Here is an 18,251-nt window from a genome sequence, read left to right on the forward strand (position 1 = left end):
TGGAATATCCTCTGTATTCTGCATTTTTACATACACACATACTTATTTACGGTTAACGCGTGTATTTGTAAAAATAAAACTTCTCATAATAACAATAACATACAGTTGACATACATGGAGCAACGAATGGCAATGCCGAGGCGAAGCATCAGTTTCCCCGATTCTTCTTCGGCGGTGGTACACACGAACGCCCCTCGATCAGTATCTTTGTTACTAGGGTAGTTATATATGAGTGTGATTTAAACAGAAAATTATCTTAAGAGATATGTATGTGTATTTAAATAAATACTTCGTTCCAAAAAACGAATTGTTTGTTCATTTATGTAGAGTAAATCTTCGGAAAAGGCTTCGTTGCAGAGAGTTATTCCTGGGGTGTTCACTGTTCTGACCAATGCTCGCTCACACCTAATCAATCCATTAGTTATGCACTAAGAATTCGTTTTATGTAACAATTATTTTATATATTGCTTATTTAAATTATCATCGTTATATATTTTCAGCGGCTAGAATGTGTTATATATTTGCTAAAACATAAGCAAAACGTTCCTTACTTATCTCTTATTGAAATGGAAATTACTTTTGTCTTCTTAATCTGCAGTACAGAATCACAACTAACAATACCAGTCTGGTCTATCGCATATATCGAAATTCAAAATCTTAAAGAAATTGCTAATTTGAGTGTTCATTAAACAGAATAAGTAGCCAAAAAATGATATCGCTAAAAACGCATGGCGTACAGTGAGTAATTAAGAATTTACCGGTCGGCGGTCTAAGGGTTAACCCCTTCTTTGAATTTTAATTTTGTGAATTCTCAATTTTTTTGAAGACTTTCTCAAGAAAATTATTTTTTGTTGAAAATTAAATTTTTATGAATATTTTTAAATGTTTTATAACGGTTGCATATTTTTATACCACTGCACAGAAAAGGGTGGATCCGTGCAAGAAGTTTTTGAGTCATTTCTAAAAAAATGCTGTAATCGGGAAGTAGTTAATAATAAATCAAAACCGGATGATATTTACATCGCTGATCGCAAAAATCGATAATAATTCACTTGTAACTGAATCAATGACACTTGAAAGCTGGTATATTTTCCCCAGAACCGTTGATTGAAAAATCGGACTTCAGTGCATATTGCTACTGCTGGAAAATTTTGTTCAAATACCATCTCCGACTTTTTTTAAAGAGATATCGATATGAGATATTGGTGCGCCTTCATTCGGAGTAAATGTCACCCCCCCTATTTAAAGTAAGTGACGCCCCTTTTAGGGTTGGTGTTCTGGGCGACCTCTGGGCGACCTGGGCGTTTACTGTTTACCTGTCGAATATATTTTGCTCCACAGTACAATTTTCATTTTGTCGCGTTGGCGTTTGTTCTATGTCCATACTAGTCTTATTTGGTAAACTACTCACCGGCAGTTCGTGATTATGGAAAATTCCCTATTTAATTTAGCATGTTGCCGAGGATTCGTCGGATTTTTATATATAAATAACTGCGATCAGGGTGGTTGGTCTGCTTGGGGTTACTGAATTGCTTTTGTCTGCAAGATTGATTTCACCATTTGCTATATTTCCTTCAGGCTCCGAAAGGGTTGCTAATGACCAATCATCTGCGATTGATTATAATAATATGTTATCTTTAACAGTAGTTGTTAATTGTGTTCCTCCCGTTATAGTGCATTGGGATAACGCCTGTCATGTTGCAACGACAGATTTACAATAAATAATAAAATTTTCACTACCTGCTCAAAATTACGTCATATTTGGACCAAATATCAAATCAGCTTGTTGGTTATGATTTGACGTCTGTCAACGCTCTTGCAATGGAGCTACCACATATTATCAAAACTGGTATTTTGTCAATCAAATTTATTTATTCATGATATCATTTATATTGATACAATTCAAATATAGTTCATATATATTGATAGTTTCAAATTGTCTTCGAGTGTACAAAGGTGTGACAGTTGCATGTCTCCATCTTACTTTTCAGTACAAATTACTTGTAAGTGCTATCATAAATCAGAATAGGAAAAAATCATGCAATTCAAATGTAAAAAATAATTGAACCCTACAATGAGCAATTTTTTAGTTAAAATAAATATATATGTGCAAAATATTAGTAGAAATTATGAAAAAAATTTTTTTTACAAGTTTACGGTTAAGTATAAATTAAAAATTTATAACAAAAATCTATTACTCCTGAAAGTATTGCTTCATATGATGGCGCATTTCTGCAGCACATTTTGTTCTTCTATTGAGAGCATTTCTTTCATTAGTATTGTCGATAATTCGACAAAACTAACTATAACAGGACGTAGTTTATGTAATTTATCATGTGTACTGATAAAATGAATAGTACCACAGATGATAAAATACAAATTCCTGAATATTTCATTAGGTCAGTTTTGAAAAAATCAAATGGCTTGGATAAATTTTTTGAAACACTATATCAAATACTCTCTTTGAATTTTTTTCCAAAAAATTATCATCAAACAAATATTTTAATAATATCATATGGTGTTTTTAACTGAATTGTTTTCTTCAGTTAAATTTACAACGGGTGATACAAAAAGTGTAATTTTTGTAATATTATTTTTTGCATAATACTATTCTAAAAGTTCCCCCGTAACAGGAACACCTTCTTCATCAATGTTATCTTCTAATTCAACTTTTCCATCAGTGTGTATGTTTTCAATTAAGTCATAATAAGCATCACTCTCCAGATTGTTCATATTTATCTCCTGTCGCTTGTTTTTATACAAAAGGAGCATCAAAAATTACTAATTATCATAAATTATAACAAAAAATTTGTAGGTAAACTGTAAAATTCATATATAAATCGCACACTATTTGCGATATAATAGAAATAATAATACATATTAATATAAAACTATTTCTTAATTTGATTCACTATTCAATAATTATAACCATAAAAAAATATGCACCTTAATTACACGGAATAACTTATTTCAAAACTAAACAGTACGAAATCACTTGAATGTTCCTCTAAAGATACTAGTCACAAACTTATCAAATTTTGAGGTTACGGCACAATTATACCAGTCGAGTAAATGTTTCATTAACGAATTACCACTAATTTGAGACTTTTTAATACAAAGTTATTGACGAAATATTGTAATGATTAATATATGCACCAGTGCGCATTATAGGGCTAAACATGTATTTACATTGGACCTAAAATTAAATATAAAGTATTTTTTATACTTCATTAAAAAAATGTGCCTTTTAAATATTAAGCTTCGTCTTTACAGACCCTGATATTGAAAATGAAAAAGAAACATTTGATCCTGTTAATGCAATTAAATGTAAAGATAAGGTAAATTAAATATAATATATTACACTATTAAGATATTTATGATCTTAAAGTGTGTATTTTTTTCGTTGTAGTTTCCTGTTAAATGCGAATATATTGACAGTAATGAAGATACACATATAGAAGATGTAAATGACATGTTTGAAATAGGTTATATGTATTCAAATATTGTATACTATTAATTTTTACTTGAGTACTTTAATTATTGCTTATTATATGATTTCAGAGATGCACGATGTTAAAGATAATATACTTAAAATTAATACGATTGACGTGGACGTCCAAGTGGCAACGAAGGTAATGTTCAAATTGATTTAGATTTCTATTTATCTTAATATTTATAATTTATCTAATAAATAAAATTTTATTTTAGAAACCAGAAAGAGAAAATTGCCCCAGAGTTCAAAAAGAAGCTGTTGATATGCATGGTGATTCTTTTAAATTTGACTGTAACATATGTCATAAAACATTCAAATTTAAAAGCAGACTTTCCAGGCATAAGAAAACTCATAGTTATGCTCGTACCTTTGCATGTGAAAAATGTAAAAAAGCATTTAAATTTAAAGGAGATTTGTCGCAACATAAACGCATTCATATTGACATTCGAAACTTTGAATGCGAAATATGTGGTAAAAAATTTAAAGTTAATTGTTATCTTTTAAATCATATGAAAACTCATAGCGATGCTCGTAACTTTGAATGTGAAAAATGTGGTAAAACATTTAAGACTAAAAAAACAATTTCATTACATATAAAAACTCATAATGATTATAAATTTTCAGGTCATATGAATAGTCATAGCTTTAATCGTAACATTGAATGTGAAAAATGTGGTAGAAAATTTAAGACTAAAAAATCACTTTTAGTGCACATACAAACTTATAGTGATAATAATATTTTATGTCGTATTAAGAGTCATAGCGTTGCTCGTAGCATTGAATGTGAAAGATGTGGTAAAACATTTAAAACTAAACAATCGCTTTCATATCATATGATTATTCATAGTGATGCTCGTAACCTTGAATGTGACATATGCGGAAAAACATTAAAGAATATAATCACACTTTCACAGCATATGCAAACTCATTATCATGCTCGTAACTTTGAATGTGAAAAATGTGGCAAAACATTTAAAACTAAAAAGGCACTTTCAGTGCATACAAAAACTCATAACGATGCCCTGAACTTTGAATGCAAAAATTGTGGAAAGAGATTAAAAAGTAGAGTAATACTTTCACAGCATATGAAAATTCATAATGATGCTCGCAACTTTGAATGTGAAAAATGTGGAAAAGCTTTCAAATTTAAAGGACATTTAGCGCAACATATTCGCACACATCTCGACAATCATAACTGAGTGTGAAAAATATGGTAAAATATTTAGAAATAATCTAATACTTTCAAATCATATGAATATTACTCGAGATATTTGTGAAATTCAAATAACTTTTGAAGTTTTTATTGAATTTAATAAAAAAATAATATAATTGATATGCACTCAGTACCGTTACATTTTATTATTGAATACCACAACACAAAAATAATTTTATTTTAAACACGAGTGTAAGTGTTGATACAGTTTTATACATGGTATATAATATGATACTTTGGTGATTTACAACTAATGATGAATTATTATACAGTTCACTATAATTGTATGATTTACATATAAACTTAAGCACCTAAGTACTTATTATTAATGTACCTATATATAATACATGTATAAGGATGTTTTGGTTTAAAAGTTGATTTTTATTTCGACGTTTGCAAGGATGACATATTTTTAGTTAAATTGATCAAAAAAATCTTTCCGAACGTCAAATCCTTGGATCCCATCAGCTAGTTTAATGGTAATTTTATAGAAAATGTTGCCAAAATGAGTTATGTAATGAAATAATTCCAATTGAAAAAGTAATTTAACATGAAATTTACACAAGGGTGAAAGAAATGGTTATGAATGCATAGAAAACGTGTTTTAATAAATCAAGATTATCGATGCTTGGCGATTCAGAGATGAACACAAAGATGTTTTCGGCGATAGCTACGAGTAGTTGGAACAAATTATGTGGGATGGTACACATATTTTTTAGGTGTGTGCCACTACTATTTTTTTTAAATCTTTTATTTTACTGAATATTTTGAATATATCTGTAATACGCATAAGCATGTTTGAGCTGATATTTATGTGTATATATGTGAATGAAATGCTTTAGATATTTGTGTAAAAGTCATCATGGCGCATTGGGTCAGCATGACGCCAGAGATTTACCTCTACTTTTTTTCCCCTTAATATCAATCTCTTCTACGTCCAAATCACATTTCGCAATATTTCCAAAATAAAATGAACCACTCCTTAAACATACAGGTATCAACCATGATGAAATAATGAGCATTTACTAGTCAGAGCTCTAATCAAAAAGGGAGTAATTGGTAAACGTGTTCCATTGTCTGATATTTTATTGTATTTTAGCAGAAAAAAAATGCAAGGATACAATCTGAAGGATTTTAATTGTTTAATTCTTCAGAAAAAACAGGTTCTTAGATCTTTTAAATATTAATAAATTATCACAATTTCCTGAGCATTGTTATCATGTATCTGAGGCGGGCATGAATAAATTGAGAACTCGATATGCATGAAATTTTAAACTATCCGTTTTTCGCGCTCTATGTTATGAATTGATCATCTTGATAAACTAGTGAATTTTTAAACAACCCTCATGATGGACGGTATACTTTTATAATACGATATATTTAGTTAAACTCTATATTATTTTAGTTATAAAATCAGATAAAGGACCTGTCAAATTAATAACAATTATTTATTTGAAATAATAAACAGAACAACTCTTATCCAGTTATTAAAAAAAATATTTAACAGGATATTTCGAGTTACCAAGTTATTGCCATCTTACTTCATAAGTAATAAAATTGATAAGCAGATGTATCATCTGTGATTATAATGGCTGTTACGCATCTAATGAGATAAAATGATATGTGAAACAGAGTTAGCCCTATAACACTCTTGACCATTACATTGTCACCCACTGTTTATATTTTATTTTCAAATAAGATAATTCATTACACTTATTATATATACGCTTTTTACTAAATTAAGAGGAGATACTTTGCATTCAGTGTATTGATTATATTATTTTTTTACTCTTTTCAGATTTATATGTAGGTTCCAATAATAACATGGCTGATCCAAACTTTGAATTATCCATAGACATCCTAGAAAATTTCGACAATGACAACAAATGCGCCATCCTTGAAAGTGGCCCATCAAAAAATAATTCCATGTTTAACATTTCAAGTAATTTTAATATTGATTATTTTAAAAACGAAACAAATCCTTACAATAATTCATCTGAGGTCGACATATATATCCCTGATGACGTTACTGAAAATATAACAGTTCAGATTAACACTTCAGAACAAATAAACGCATCAGATAATGAAAGTTTTCTTATTACATCTATGGGAAATAGCGCACAATCACAAGTAAATGATAAAGAATACTATGAAAGGCCAAAAAAGCAAAAAGGAAGGTCAAGGAAGGAGAGAGAAGATTGCAAGATGATGAGAAATACTGGTCAAAGCTATAAAACAGAAAATGGTGAAGAAGTTCCTGAAAGACAAATGAAGACACTTAGTTCGTGTAGGTTGAAATGTAACGAAAGATTTTCTGAAACTCATAGGAAGCATTGCTTTGATGAATATTGGAAATTAGGAAGCAGAGACAACAGAGCTATGTACGTAGCCAGCTTAGTTACAATATTACCTAAAAAGACGCAAAAAACTGACAGTCGATCAATAAATAGAGACGTTTACTGTGCATATAAACTAAATGTTAACAACGAAGAGAAGCCCATTTGTAAAGAATGCTTTTGTAGAACCCTCGGAGAAACTAAAGGATTCGTTAATATTGTTATGGAAAAGAAAAAAGCCTCTCCGAGTGGAGTCGTACCTCCTGACAATAGAGGACGACAACCACCCAAAAACAAAAGAACTGTAGACGATGTTACTTCAGCCAAAAAACATATTATGTCATTTCTAAACTATGAGAGTCATTATTGCAGGAAACCAGTAAGTCAGAAATATCTAGCTTCTGATCTCTCAATTGCAACTATGTATCGTGTTTATAAAGAAAACTGCCCGAATCCTGTATCCCTAAAACTATACACAGAGTGTTTTCACAATCTAAATTTATCGTTTATAAAAAACAGCTAAGATACATGTCATACCTATGATATTCTAAATACAAAACTCATTAGCTAAAAAAAGATGATTTTTTTTATTTGCAAGTAGAGTTATCTAAACACTAGTCACAAGCTGAGAAACTAATTGCTAAGGATAAGATAAAATCGAATCTGTATTTTTGAACACCATATCTGAAGACTTCTACTTAATTAACTCGGCAGAAGACAACCGTAAATTAACAAACATACTTATACATATATGGAAGCAAATACACTATTTTCCAAAATAAGCAACTTGCCACTTGGAGTTATAATACGCAAATTAAACTCTGAATTGATGGCAGAAGAAGTCAAAATAATATAGAATAGAGATAGCTGCTCTCTTTAAATTTCGACGTTCATAACATAAATTAATTAATAAATAAGAAAACTAAGCTGTCGATGCCGCTCTTTTCGATTAATTTAAAAAATAGATCACAATGAATTAATTTATAATTAAAATCAGCTTTTATATCAAAAGGTAACCGTCAAAATAAAAAAGCTACATCGTTGCCAGTTGTTCGTTCGGTCGTGCTGCAGTAAATGCAGTCGCTTCTACTTGCGTCAAGTGTGCAGGAACTCATCTATCATTGGATTGTATTCGAAGAGCGAGGGACCACTATTGAGGTTAAAGCCTAAGCCCTTGAGGTGAAGTGATCTCTCAGGCTGGCCGTCTGAGGTAGGGCGCAAGGCACTACTGATGAACAAAGCATAGCAGAGTAACGCAAGCAGGGCCAAAGAGCTCAGCCCTGAGGGGAACCGAGGGCCAAGGCTGCAACTGAGGCAACATGCACACCTCTCGAAGATCAGGGGGGTGGTGTAGTAACAAGGATGATACGCAATGCAATATTAATGAAACTCCAATAAAATATTTAACACTACAGGGGTATTGATGCACGCAAATGATAACACGTAGCTATACTTATGTTGATTGAGTGCGAAAATCTTTTGCTTAATAATGTATTCGCAAAATATTTAGAAAAGTTTCTGTTTCGACTTTAATTCATCTCAAGCAATTTTGATGGAATTTTCGAGTACAATAATAAGTGAGACCGACGAAAATTGCGTAAGTTGGGGTACAAATTTGCTTATAAATACATACGAGTTTTGTTTAATTGGGACCAAAGACTAACAAAAACACTGTTTTTTATAGAAAAATATTTAATAGAATTGCAGTTATTTATACAAAAATAATTGAGTTACATGAAAAAGTTATTTCAATGCTTTCATAAAATCTAACAAATTCGTCTGATGACACAATGTCATATTTTTTTCTCGCAGAATTTCTTCGTAGCGTGCTAAATTTTTTTATTTCTTGTTTTGCGATTGTAATTTGCTCTTCGTTAAGGTCTATGCTTTTTAAGTTTTTTAAGCCATTTTAAAAGAGCTGAGACCTTCTCTCAAGCTTGCAATTGTCATCTGTTTTTGTGGCGAAGCTGGGTCTGAAGGGTCAGATTCCTCAATGTAGTTTTGCTCACACATCTCTATAAGTTCGTCATTTGTGAGCACCTGACTATGCGACTCCAGCAACTCTTCAACATTATCACCGTCAACTTCCAAATCTAACTACCTGGCAAGATCGACAACTTCTATCACATACGTGACATTATTAGTTTCTGGCGTAATTTCTGTCTCATTTTAAAAAAAATAGGTAAAGCTTCCTCCAGACAATATCCAATGTTTTTTTTTAAATTTTAAAATCCACGTAACTCCGAGCTCGCGTAAATCGGGGTAGCTTAAGTCGGGGAATTACTGTATTTCTTAATTCCCCCATTTACATACCCTGCCCAACATTATTTAATATTTGGGCCAAATATCATATATGATTTTGCCGCAGTTGAAATGTCAAACGTTGGAGTGGCGGGTTCACAATTTTTTAAAACTGGTATTATATCAATCCATTCTTTTAATAATAGCATTTCTTTTGAAAATACTGGATTTGTTCAATTTCTACATCTTGGAAAGCGTCACATCAAATTTCGTTGACTTTAATTATTATGACTTATTGTCTGATAATGCTTGTGTTTTGACGTTGACGCTAATTTATTACAATGCTGTTTCCAAATTTATTCAAAACCGGTATTACGTCAATTCGTTTAATTTACTCTTATTATAACATGGGGCAAAACTATCTACGTCAGTGGTTCTTAACCAGTGCATCGTGAGCTTATTACAAGTGCACCGTAAAAAATTGATAAAAACGAAAAAATCCGCTAAATAGTAAAAACCGAAGTCGACGAAAGAGTTAATGTGATTTCGATTTATACGAATCGAACGCATGTGTGTTAAAAACTGACCATCTCACTAGCGTATGAGGTCTGTTTTTCGCCAAGCCTGTTTGTTCTTTTTTGCATTCGCACGTACTCGTACTGCGCAGTGTGTTAACGACTCAATCGCGGTGTTTCTCAGTATTTTCTAAAGGGTCCCGGAGACGATCAATCGCGGTTATCAATCGTTACGTGATTGACGGTTTCAAATGATGGAGCAATTGACACTGCGTCAATCGCTATGACTCATTCAGTTTGTTGCACCGTCGAAGGAAGTCGTATCGAATCTGTCAAAATTTTCTGATACAATCCCGGGATATCCGGGATGGTTGATATCCATTTGATAAGCAGTCCATTCGAAGAATTTTTTTATAATCATCGGGCTCAGTTTCTTGTAGAATTGTTTGCAAATGCTTTTGAGTAAAGCGGTACCTCGATTTGTACCAACGTCTGATTCCTTTTAATTTTTTTCTTAGTAGAAAGCGCAAAATTAATTGCAAGAAATGCCATATCTGCGTTCGAAATCATCTTGACAGACCGTAGGTACTAAAAGCAGGGTTATCAACCGTCCCAGATTTCTCGGGATTGTATCAGAAAAATTTGACAGATTCGATACGACTTCCTTCAACGGCGCAACAAACCGAATGAGTCATAGCGATTGACTCGTCAATTGCTCAATCATTCGAAACCGTCAATCACGTAACGATTGACAATCGTGATTGATCGTCTCCGGGACCCTTAAAACAATGAAAACTAAAAGACGAGAAAGGCTTACGAACTTAGACGAAGAATTGAGGGTAGCTATATCAAATATTCGACCTAATATTTCTGATATCTGCAAAAGCCAACAAGCTCAGGTATCACATTAATTGATTTTTGATTGATCATATAAATTCCATTATGTTAAGCAGGGCCATTTTGGGTAAACAAAGGGGGGAAATGCCCCCCTTAGATTTGCCACCCAAAGAGCAACTTCAAATAACAAATATTTTTAATAAAATGTGTATAAATATAAAATTGTTTCTAGGGAAAAATTGTATGTAACTATTATTTGTTTTAAATATGTAATAACAATTATGTCCACATATTTTTTTCGACCTCTTAATTCTGGTGCACCGCCACTTTCCCATGATCAAAAGTGCACCATGATTTCGAAAAGGTTAAGAACCACTGATCTAGACACTAACACAATTTAAATGTATATTGAAAGTTTTACTTCCTTAAGCACCTACAGAGTGATATGATTCTCACTTTTATGTATCACATGAAAGCCAGAAAATATTGTTAAATAAGTAAAAATGTCTAGGTATCTTACATTATAATAAATAAGAATTGTTTTTTTCATTAAAAGAGCTGTAATGTTTTTGGCATATACCGCTTAAAAATAGCTGAGACTAAGAGAGTTAAACCCCTGTAGAAAAACATCACATGTGTCTCTGAGTGTATGAAGGGTAACTTCGTCAGAAATCCTTACATTAGAAATCATTGTAGCAACAAGATCCATGTAATTCAGATTGCATTTAAATTGTTCCTAAAATGAAGAACAAGATTTTTTCTATTGATTAACGTTTTGACACTGTTATGGTGGCATGTGGAGTGATATTCATGTCGCATGTCCTTTAAATTGTTGAGCTTTTTTTATAGCTTTTAAATATTAAAACTTAATAATTTTTTAAATCTTTGCAGAACCTGATATTGAAAGTACAGCTGAGGTAAATGAAACGTAATGTATAATACTATATTTCTAATCTTCAACAATGTGTTTTATTTTTTTCTAGTTTCTCGTAAAACGTGAATATAGTGACATCAGTGAAGATGCACTTGTAGAAAATGTAGACGACATGCTCGAAATTGGTTAGACACGTTTAAATAATGTATACTATAATATTACTTTGTAAAAATGTTAACTAATATTTTTGATTATTTTATGATTTCAGAGATGCACGATGTTAAAGATATTATTCATAATATTAATAAGATTAGCATGGACATCCAGGTGGCAACAGAAGTAATGGTCAAATTGACTATGATTTCTATGTATTTAATATTTACAACTTATCTGACAAACTAAATTTTAATTTTAGAAATCTGAAAGCGAAAAATACATCAGTGTCCAAAAAAAAGCTGTTGATATGCAAAGTGTTTCTTGTATATTTGACTGTAACAAGTGTGGTAAATCATTCGAAACTCAAAAGAAACTTTTACGGCATATTCCCACTCATTTCAACACTCGTGACTTTAAATGTGAAAAATGCTGCAAAAAATTTAAAACTAATCACTGTCTTTCAATACATATAAAAACTCATAATGATACTCGGAACTATGAATGTGAAAAATGTGGTAAAACATTTAAATTTAATGGTGATCTTTTACATCATATGAAAATTCACAGTAATGCTTGTAATTTTGAATGTGACAAATGTGGAAAAGCATTAAAAAATATGGTTACACTTTCACAACATATGAAAACTCATAGCAAAGCACGTAATTTTGGATGTGATAAATGTGGAAAAACATTTAAATTTAAGAATATACTTATACAACATATTCGCAGTCATTCCGACACTCGTGTTTTTAAATGTGAAAAATGCTGCAAAAAATTTAAAACTAAAAACTGTCTTTCAATACATATAAAAACTCATAACGATACTCGGAACTTTGAATGTGAAAAATGCTGCAAAAAATTTAAAACTATTAACTGTCTTTCAGTACATATAAAATCTCATTACGATACTCGGAACTTTGAATGTGAAAAATGTGGTAAAACATTTAAATTTAATGGTGAACTTTTACATCATATGAAAATTCACAGTAATGCTCGTAATTTTGAATGTGACAAATGTGGAAAAGCATTTAATTTTAAAAACACACTTTTACAGCATATGAGCACTCATAGCGACGCCCGTAACTTTGAATGTACAAAATGCGATAAAACATTTAAAACTAATCAATGCCTTTCATATCATTTGAAAACTCATAGCTTAGCTCGAATCTTTGAATGTGAAATGTGTGGTAAAACATTTAAAACCAACCAAAATCTTTCACATCATATGAACATTCACAGCGTTGCTCGTAACTTTGAATGTGAAAAATGTGGTAAAACATTTAAATCTCATCAAGTTCTTTCATATCATATAAATATTCATAGTGATGCTCGTAACTTTGAATGTGAAAAATGTGGAAAAGCATTAAAAAATATAGTCACACTTGCACAACATATGAAAACTCATAACAAAGCACGTAACCTTGAATGTGATAAATGTGGAAAAACATTAAAAAATATAGTCACACTTGCACAACATATGAAAACTCATAACAAAGCACGTAACCTTGAATGTGATAAATGTGGAAAAACATTTCAATTTAAGAATATACTTATACAACATATTCGCAGTCATTCCGACACTCGTGTCTTTGAATGTGAAAAATGCTGCAAAAAATTTAAAACTAGTCACTGTCTTTCAATACATATAAGAACTCATAACGATACTCGGAACTTTGAATGTGAAAAATGTGGTAAAACATTTAAATTTAATGGTGAACTTTTACATCATATGAAAATTCACAGTAATGCTCGTAATTTTGAATGTGACAAATGTGGAAAAGCATTTAATTTTAAATACACACTTTTACAGCATGTGAGCACTCATAGCGACACCCGTAACTTTGAATGTGCAAAATGCGATAAAACATTTAAAACTAACCAATACCTTTCATATCATTTGAAAACTCATAGCTTAGCTCGAAGCTTTGAATGTGAAATGTGTGGTAAAACATTTAAAACCAACCAAAATCTTTCAAATCATATGAACATTCACAGCGTTGCTCGTAACTTTGAATGTGAAAAATGTGGTAAAACGTTTAAATCTCATCAAGTTCTTTCATATCATATAAATATTCATAGTGATGCTCGTAACTTTGAATGTGAAAAATGTGGAAAAGCATTAAAAAATATGGTCACACTTGCACAACATATGAAAACTCATAACAAAGCACGTAACTTTGGATGTGATAAATGTGGAAAAACGTTTAAATTTAAGAATATACTTATACAACATATTCGCAGACATTCCGACACTCGTGCCTTTGAATGTGAAAAATGTAACAAACAATTTAAAAGAAAAAGTTCAGTTTCAAATCACATCAAAACTCATACCATTACTCGAAACTTTAAATGTAAAAAATGCAGAAAAACATTCAAATTCAGAGGGGATTTATCAAAACATATTTGCAAATATTGAACAATAGATTTCAAAACATATTGAAACTCATAGTGATGCTATTGTCTTTGAATTTAAAAAAGTTTTAAAATCTAATACCATTTATTCATGATGACTCGGATATGATAGCGATGCTCGTGTCTATGTGTGATAAATATAGTGAAGAGGTAACAAATTAATTAATAATGATCACTTGCTACGATACTCGTGACAGAAGGTGAAAAGTTTGGTAAAAATCCTCTATCGTTTCGTATTAAGAGCTGAGGTTGTAAAAGTCTCAACATCGTGGAAACAACAAATAAAATTGACTCTACTGAAATTGAATATTGTAAACTTATTATTAACTGTTTCCAGTTATACTAAGAGTGCTTCGATTATTGGAGTCATATTTCTTAAAATAATTCTGCGTTTCACATTATGCTTTTTGAAGACGAATTTAAAACTAAATAAAAAAAATATTAAAAATAAACACCATACTTGAAAAATGCTATTTTCGTGATTAAAGAGCAATAAATAATAAAAGAAAAAAACGACCTTATATATAATAGCGAATAACAGGTATTTTTAAAAATGAACTTTCAATGTTTGTGTACAAGCAGGAAACAGATTACAATTAATATGTACATATTTTCAATTCTCACACTGTTAACTTTATTTTTTCTTTTATTTTGTATTCATTTATGTAATAATACTATTTTTTTATAATAAATGTGTTCTCTATTTATTCTTGATTTTAAAAATTATCCTACATCTTAGATTATTATGTCCTACATTAACACAGAAAATCTGCTTATCCTACATACAAGGCAACATTAGGCGGATTGTCCTAGGAATATTATTATACAAATTCACACCTTCGAACATAATTTACGTCTGTACTCGTTATACCTAACTATTATTAATATTTCTAGTATTTAATCTATGTACCTTTTTACTTTTTAATAACATATTTTGGACGATGAACTGGGATGAATGAACAAGGTGAACTGTCTGGCACAAAACAAACCCATTTCCTTGTTAACGTGCTCATTTCGCCTTCGAAAAGTACGTCGTTTTTTCTGCGTAATGTTTTTGGTCGGGAGTTCCGTCGATTTAATTTTATAGCCCAGCTTTTTGTCAGCAACATCAGAATCATATTCTGGTCTTGTAAACTATGTTTTAGATAAATCCACTAAATCGTCAGTGAGTGATGTTTTTCTTTTTTTTTCGAAGTTCGTCCATGGTTTGATGTGAAGGCGACTGTTGTAACAAAAATAACATACTAAGTGGATTTGAAATCATTTTTATGTTCAATCAGATTCATAATATGTATATCATTAAATGACATGCATTTTTCTGTTCAAATTCGAGGGGATCCATACAATCGTGCTGTCGCTGTGAAAACGATCGGTTATCTAGCGTTCATATAAAGATTTTTTATAACAATTTTACGGTTTACAATAAGTGAGAATCGAATGAAGAATATCTAAACCGAATTTTGAACAATATGAGAGCGTAAAAAACAATTTTCCCTTCTCAGAAGTCAAAAATTCACGTCAAGAGCAATAAAATCATACCATTGCCGTCGCATTGGAAACGTTTCCACTGCAATAAATTAGGTTTTAATATTTTTTTATATTAACCAATATTAGTTCAAAATTACCTCAAAGTTAGATTCATCGGACCAAATGACTCGCGCAATCTTCAGATGTCCAATCTCGGTGCTTTTGAAAGCCAACCTCCCAGTACCGTACCATGAGTCTTCTTCTCACCGTCCGCGAATGATGGCCATCCACTTGCAGATATTTTAGCAGCCAGCTTTGAAGACGGTTTTCAACGATTTTCAAGGAACTCGCGAAACAACATTCGATCGTTTTGGGCAGCTGTCTTTTGTTTTTCTTCTATTTCTTGGCTTTGATTTGTAAGAATCACATTTATTGAACCTTTTAAAAGTATGTTGGACAGCGTGTCGTGAACAATTAATGTGTTTTCTAATTTTTGATATATGCAATATGCGAATGCAAATTATATTCGTTCTTGTAGCTCAACTTAATTCGTGTATTTTTGATTTTTTTTTTAATGTTTATTTAATATTCGAAATAAATTATTAAATAAATAAATTATAACGAAAAATAAAGGCCGAAATAACGCAATTGAACAAAACGGTCACAATCCATTTTTAAAACTCAAGTGAGTAATTAAAAATGACAAATTCCTTTGTATAATTCTCAGAATTACTACTAAAAGTTTTGGGTAAGACTTGTAAAGAGCTACACGCCATTTTAAGGGTTGTCCCATTATTAAGTTTAATGCTGTATATACATATATAAAAAAATATCTGTGTATCTAATGAAATAAAATACTAAAATTTTTATCATCAAGCCATTTAAAATTGCTTCAGAAAATTTAAAATGAATTGGGCATGACATAGATGCCTTTGGACTGCAATATTAAAAGCATTTTTGGCATGATTAACATGCCTTTGTACTTCTTAAGGTTAAAAGGCAACATTGTATTTTTGTGATCCAAGGCGTTGATGCAACATGCTCAAGATGTATGCATTTCCGCATATTTGGATACTCTCTACCCACAATTTAAGCTTTTTTTAGGGGAGTGGTAGGCAAAAGTTGTTCAGTCTGGTTTTATTTTTCAATATTTCGATTTCATGAAGATTTCATCGTATTTCATTAAATGCATTTTTATATTGTGTTTTTACAGAAAACTTTTAGAAGACAAATTACTGCCTAATTAATTTCATAAGAGGCAAAGAGAAAGATTAAAACTAAATAACACTAGTTTATGTTTACAATTCATTTGAAATATTGTATATATTTACGTATTTGAAAAATGTGTGTAAATATCATGTATGCTTATAGGAATATAATCTCTAATAAATAAATAAAAAATATATATTATATTTGACTAAATATAAGCTCGTTACATAGAATCTTTGCAATGCAATAAGCATTCGATGTAACGAGCTCTCGTTATTTAGGGTTGACAGTTGCTTGATTGTTTTAGTCGTTATTTTTTTGTAAGAAATGAGTATAACTACAACTAATAATTCGCTTATTAGTCGCGAAGATGAAGATAGAAAAAATAATTTATATGCAGAAGTAAACGAGGTATGAATTAACCATATTATATATACTTAACACCCAATATTGAAAATTACAATAGTATATAAAACTTCATAAGAAAATGTATTAATCTAAGGTGATTTGACGTCCTCCTTTGAGGAGGATCGAGCTTCTAAAAAATGTTGTCCTTTGTTCTTTTCGAACAAAGCGAGAATTTTTATTTTTGGTATCCTTTGCTATTTTCAAAATCTGATCACCTTAATTAATCGTACATTAACGAATTTTAAAATTCTCAGTGTATATTAAATCGCGGTACTATTTTTTTTATTTAACCTCTAAACTATATTGTATTTTTTACAGAGGTTTAAAATAATTGACAATAAGATGAAGACCGTCGAACAAAATTTTAAACAATTATCTAAAAAATCTGCACATTTGGACAATATTTTAACTCCATTAATGATATCATTGAAAAGCAACATGTGAAGTAAAACAATTATAATGAATATATAATAAATTTATTTTTATATATGACATATTTTTATTATGAAATATTGGAAACCTTTACATTTTACAATTTTTAATTTATCCCAGACAATTGTAGTTATTATTTAATTCATAATTAAAAAATAAGAAAATTGAATATAAATCCACAGGTAACAGTAAGTATGTCATTACACCCTAGCAGATCTTTAATTAATCTTAACTGGAATTTGTAAATGTATTTTTATTTAATACTATCACATTATTACTATTATTATAAACTGAATTTTTGATATGTATTGTTATTAATCTTGTTTCAAAATGGGTCATTAAGTTTAAGATTGAAAAGAAGCAAATAAACTCTGAATGAGTTCAAAATTGGTGGTAAAGCAGCAGTGTTTAGTTTACGGGCAGTGGTCAACTGCTCGTAAATTAAGCAAAGCGTTTGGTAAAAATATTGTTATCCTCAAATCGACCGTGTGTTTTATAGTATTACATATTTCAATTTATTGTGGGAGGTCTTAGTCCAAATGCATAGACAAATTCTTAACGACATAATAGAATATATCTTGACAATTACGTTATTCAAATAAAGGTGCTAAACCACAATAAGATAACAACATATTCAAACGATAGCCTCAAACTGAAC

At 30.6% G+C, this 18,251-nt stretch overlaps 2 protein-coding genes and 1 long non-coding RNA gene across 13 annotated transcripts; all 3 read left to right on the top strand.

The window, feature by feature from the left end:
• The first annotated feature begins 1,763 nt into the window (after positions 1-1,763).
• Positions 1,764-7,944, top strand: LOC148238992 (uncharacterized). 7 transcript variants are annotated; one of them, XM_088193112.1, is made up of 7 exons: positions 1,764-1,849; positions 3,274-3,338; positions 3,410-3,485; positions 3,562-3,632; positions 3,709-3,763; positions 3,831-3,964; positions 6,505-7,341. In XM_088193112.1, the coding sequence occupies exons 1-7, from the start codon at positions 1,822-1,824 to the stop codon at positions 6,514-6,516; spliced, it is 441 nt and encodes a 146-aa protein (XP_088049238.1). In that variant the 5' UTR covers positions 1,764-1,821; the 3' UTR covers positions 6,517-7,341. The 7 variants fall into 7 exon arrangements, with proteins under 7 accessions (XP_088049238.1, XP_088049194.1, XP_088049210.1 ...); XM_088193103.1 differs by lacking the exon at positions 1,764-1,849 and adding an exon at positions 1,935-2,003; XM_088193068.1 differs by having other exon boundaries at positions 3,709-3,964; positions 6,505-7,944.
• Positions 7,945-9,307: 1,363 nt separating this feature from the next.
• On the top strand, positions 9,308-14,784 carry LOC148238993 (uncharacterized). 5 transcript variants are annotated; one of them, XM_088192995.1, is made up of 6 exons: positions 9,308-9,458; positions 11,527-11,552; positions 11,619-11,694; positions 11,778-11,848; positions 11,925-13,040; positions 13,126-14,784. In XM_088192995.1, the coding sequence occupies exons 1-6, from the start codon at positions 9,416-9,418 to the stop codon at positions 13,144-13,146; spliced, it is 1,353 nt and encodes a 450-aa protein (XP_088049121.1). In that variant the 5' UTR covers positions 9,308-9,415; the 3' UTR covers positions 13,147-14,784. The 5 variants fall into 5 exon arrangements, with proteins under 5 accessions (XP_088049121.1, XP_088049087.1, XP_088049112.1 ...); XM_088192961.1 differs by having other exon boundaries at positions 9,323-9,458; positions 11,925-14,784; XM_088192986.1 differs by lacking the exon at positions 9,308-9,458 and adding an exon at positions 9,843-9,889 and having other exon boundaries at positions 11,925-14,784.
• Positions 14,785-17,016: 2,232 nt separating this feature from the next.
• Positions 17,017-17,650, top strand: LOC148238994 (uncharacterized). The gene is made up of 2 exons (XR_015810794.1): positions 17,017-17,164; positions 17,480-17,650. It is a non-coding gene; the product is annotated as an uncharacterized LOC148238994 (long non-coding RNA).
• Positions 17,651-18,251: the final 601 nt, after the last annotated feature.

The sequence above is a fragment of the Plectrocnemia conspersa genome, unplaced genomic scaffold (genome assembly GCF_051122295.1).
Source record: "Plectrocnemia conspersa isolate PC_06_02 unplaced genomic scaffold, ASM5112229v1 ptg000001l, whole genome shotgun sequence".
Classification (NCBI taxonomy): Eukaryota; Metazoa; Arthropoda; class Insecta; order Trichoptera; family Polycentropodidae; genus Plectrocnemia; species Plectrocnemia conspersa.

What these genes read in the sequence shown, in the direction of transcription:
- LOC148238992 (XM_088193063.1), top strand. Translation starts at nt 1,970, where the DNA reads ATGTCTCCATCTTACTTTTCAGTACAAATTACTT. An exon ending in CAATTAAATGTAAAGATAAG is followed by an intron (nt 3,339 to 3,409) that starts GTAAATTAAATA and finishes TTTTCGTTGTAG; the next exon opens with TTTCCTGTTAAATGCGAATA. An exon ending in CTTTGAATGCGAAATATGTG is followed by an intron (nt 3,965 to 6,504) that starts GTAAAAAATTTA and finishes TACTCTTTTCAG; the next exon opens with ATTTATATGTAGGTTCCAAT.
- LOC148238993 (XM_088192961.1), top strand. Translation starts at nt 9,416, where the DNA reads ATGTCAAACGTTGGAGTGGCGGGTTCACAATTTTTTAAAACTG. An exon ending in ATATTGAAAGTACAGCTGAG is followed by an intron (nt 11,553 to 11,618) that starts GTAAATGAAACG and finishes ATTTTTTTCTAG; the next exon opens with TTTCTCGTAAAACGTGAATA. An exon ending in AGACGACATGCTCGAAATTG is followed by an intron (nt 11,695 to 11,777) that starts GTTAGACACGTT and finishes TTATGATTTCAG; the next exon opens with AGATGCACGATGTTAAAGAT.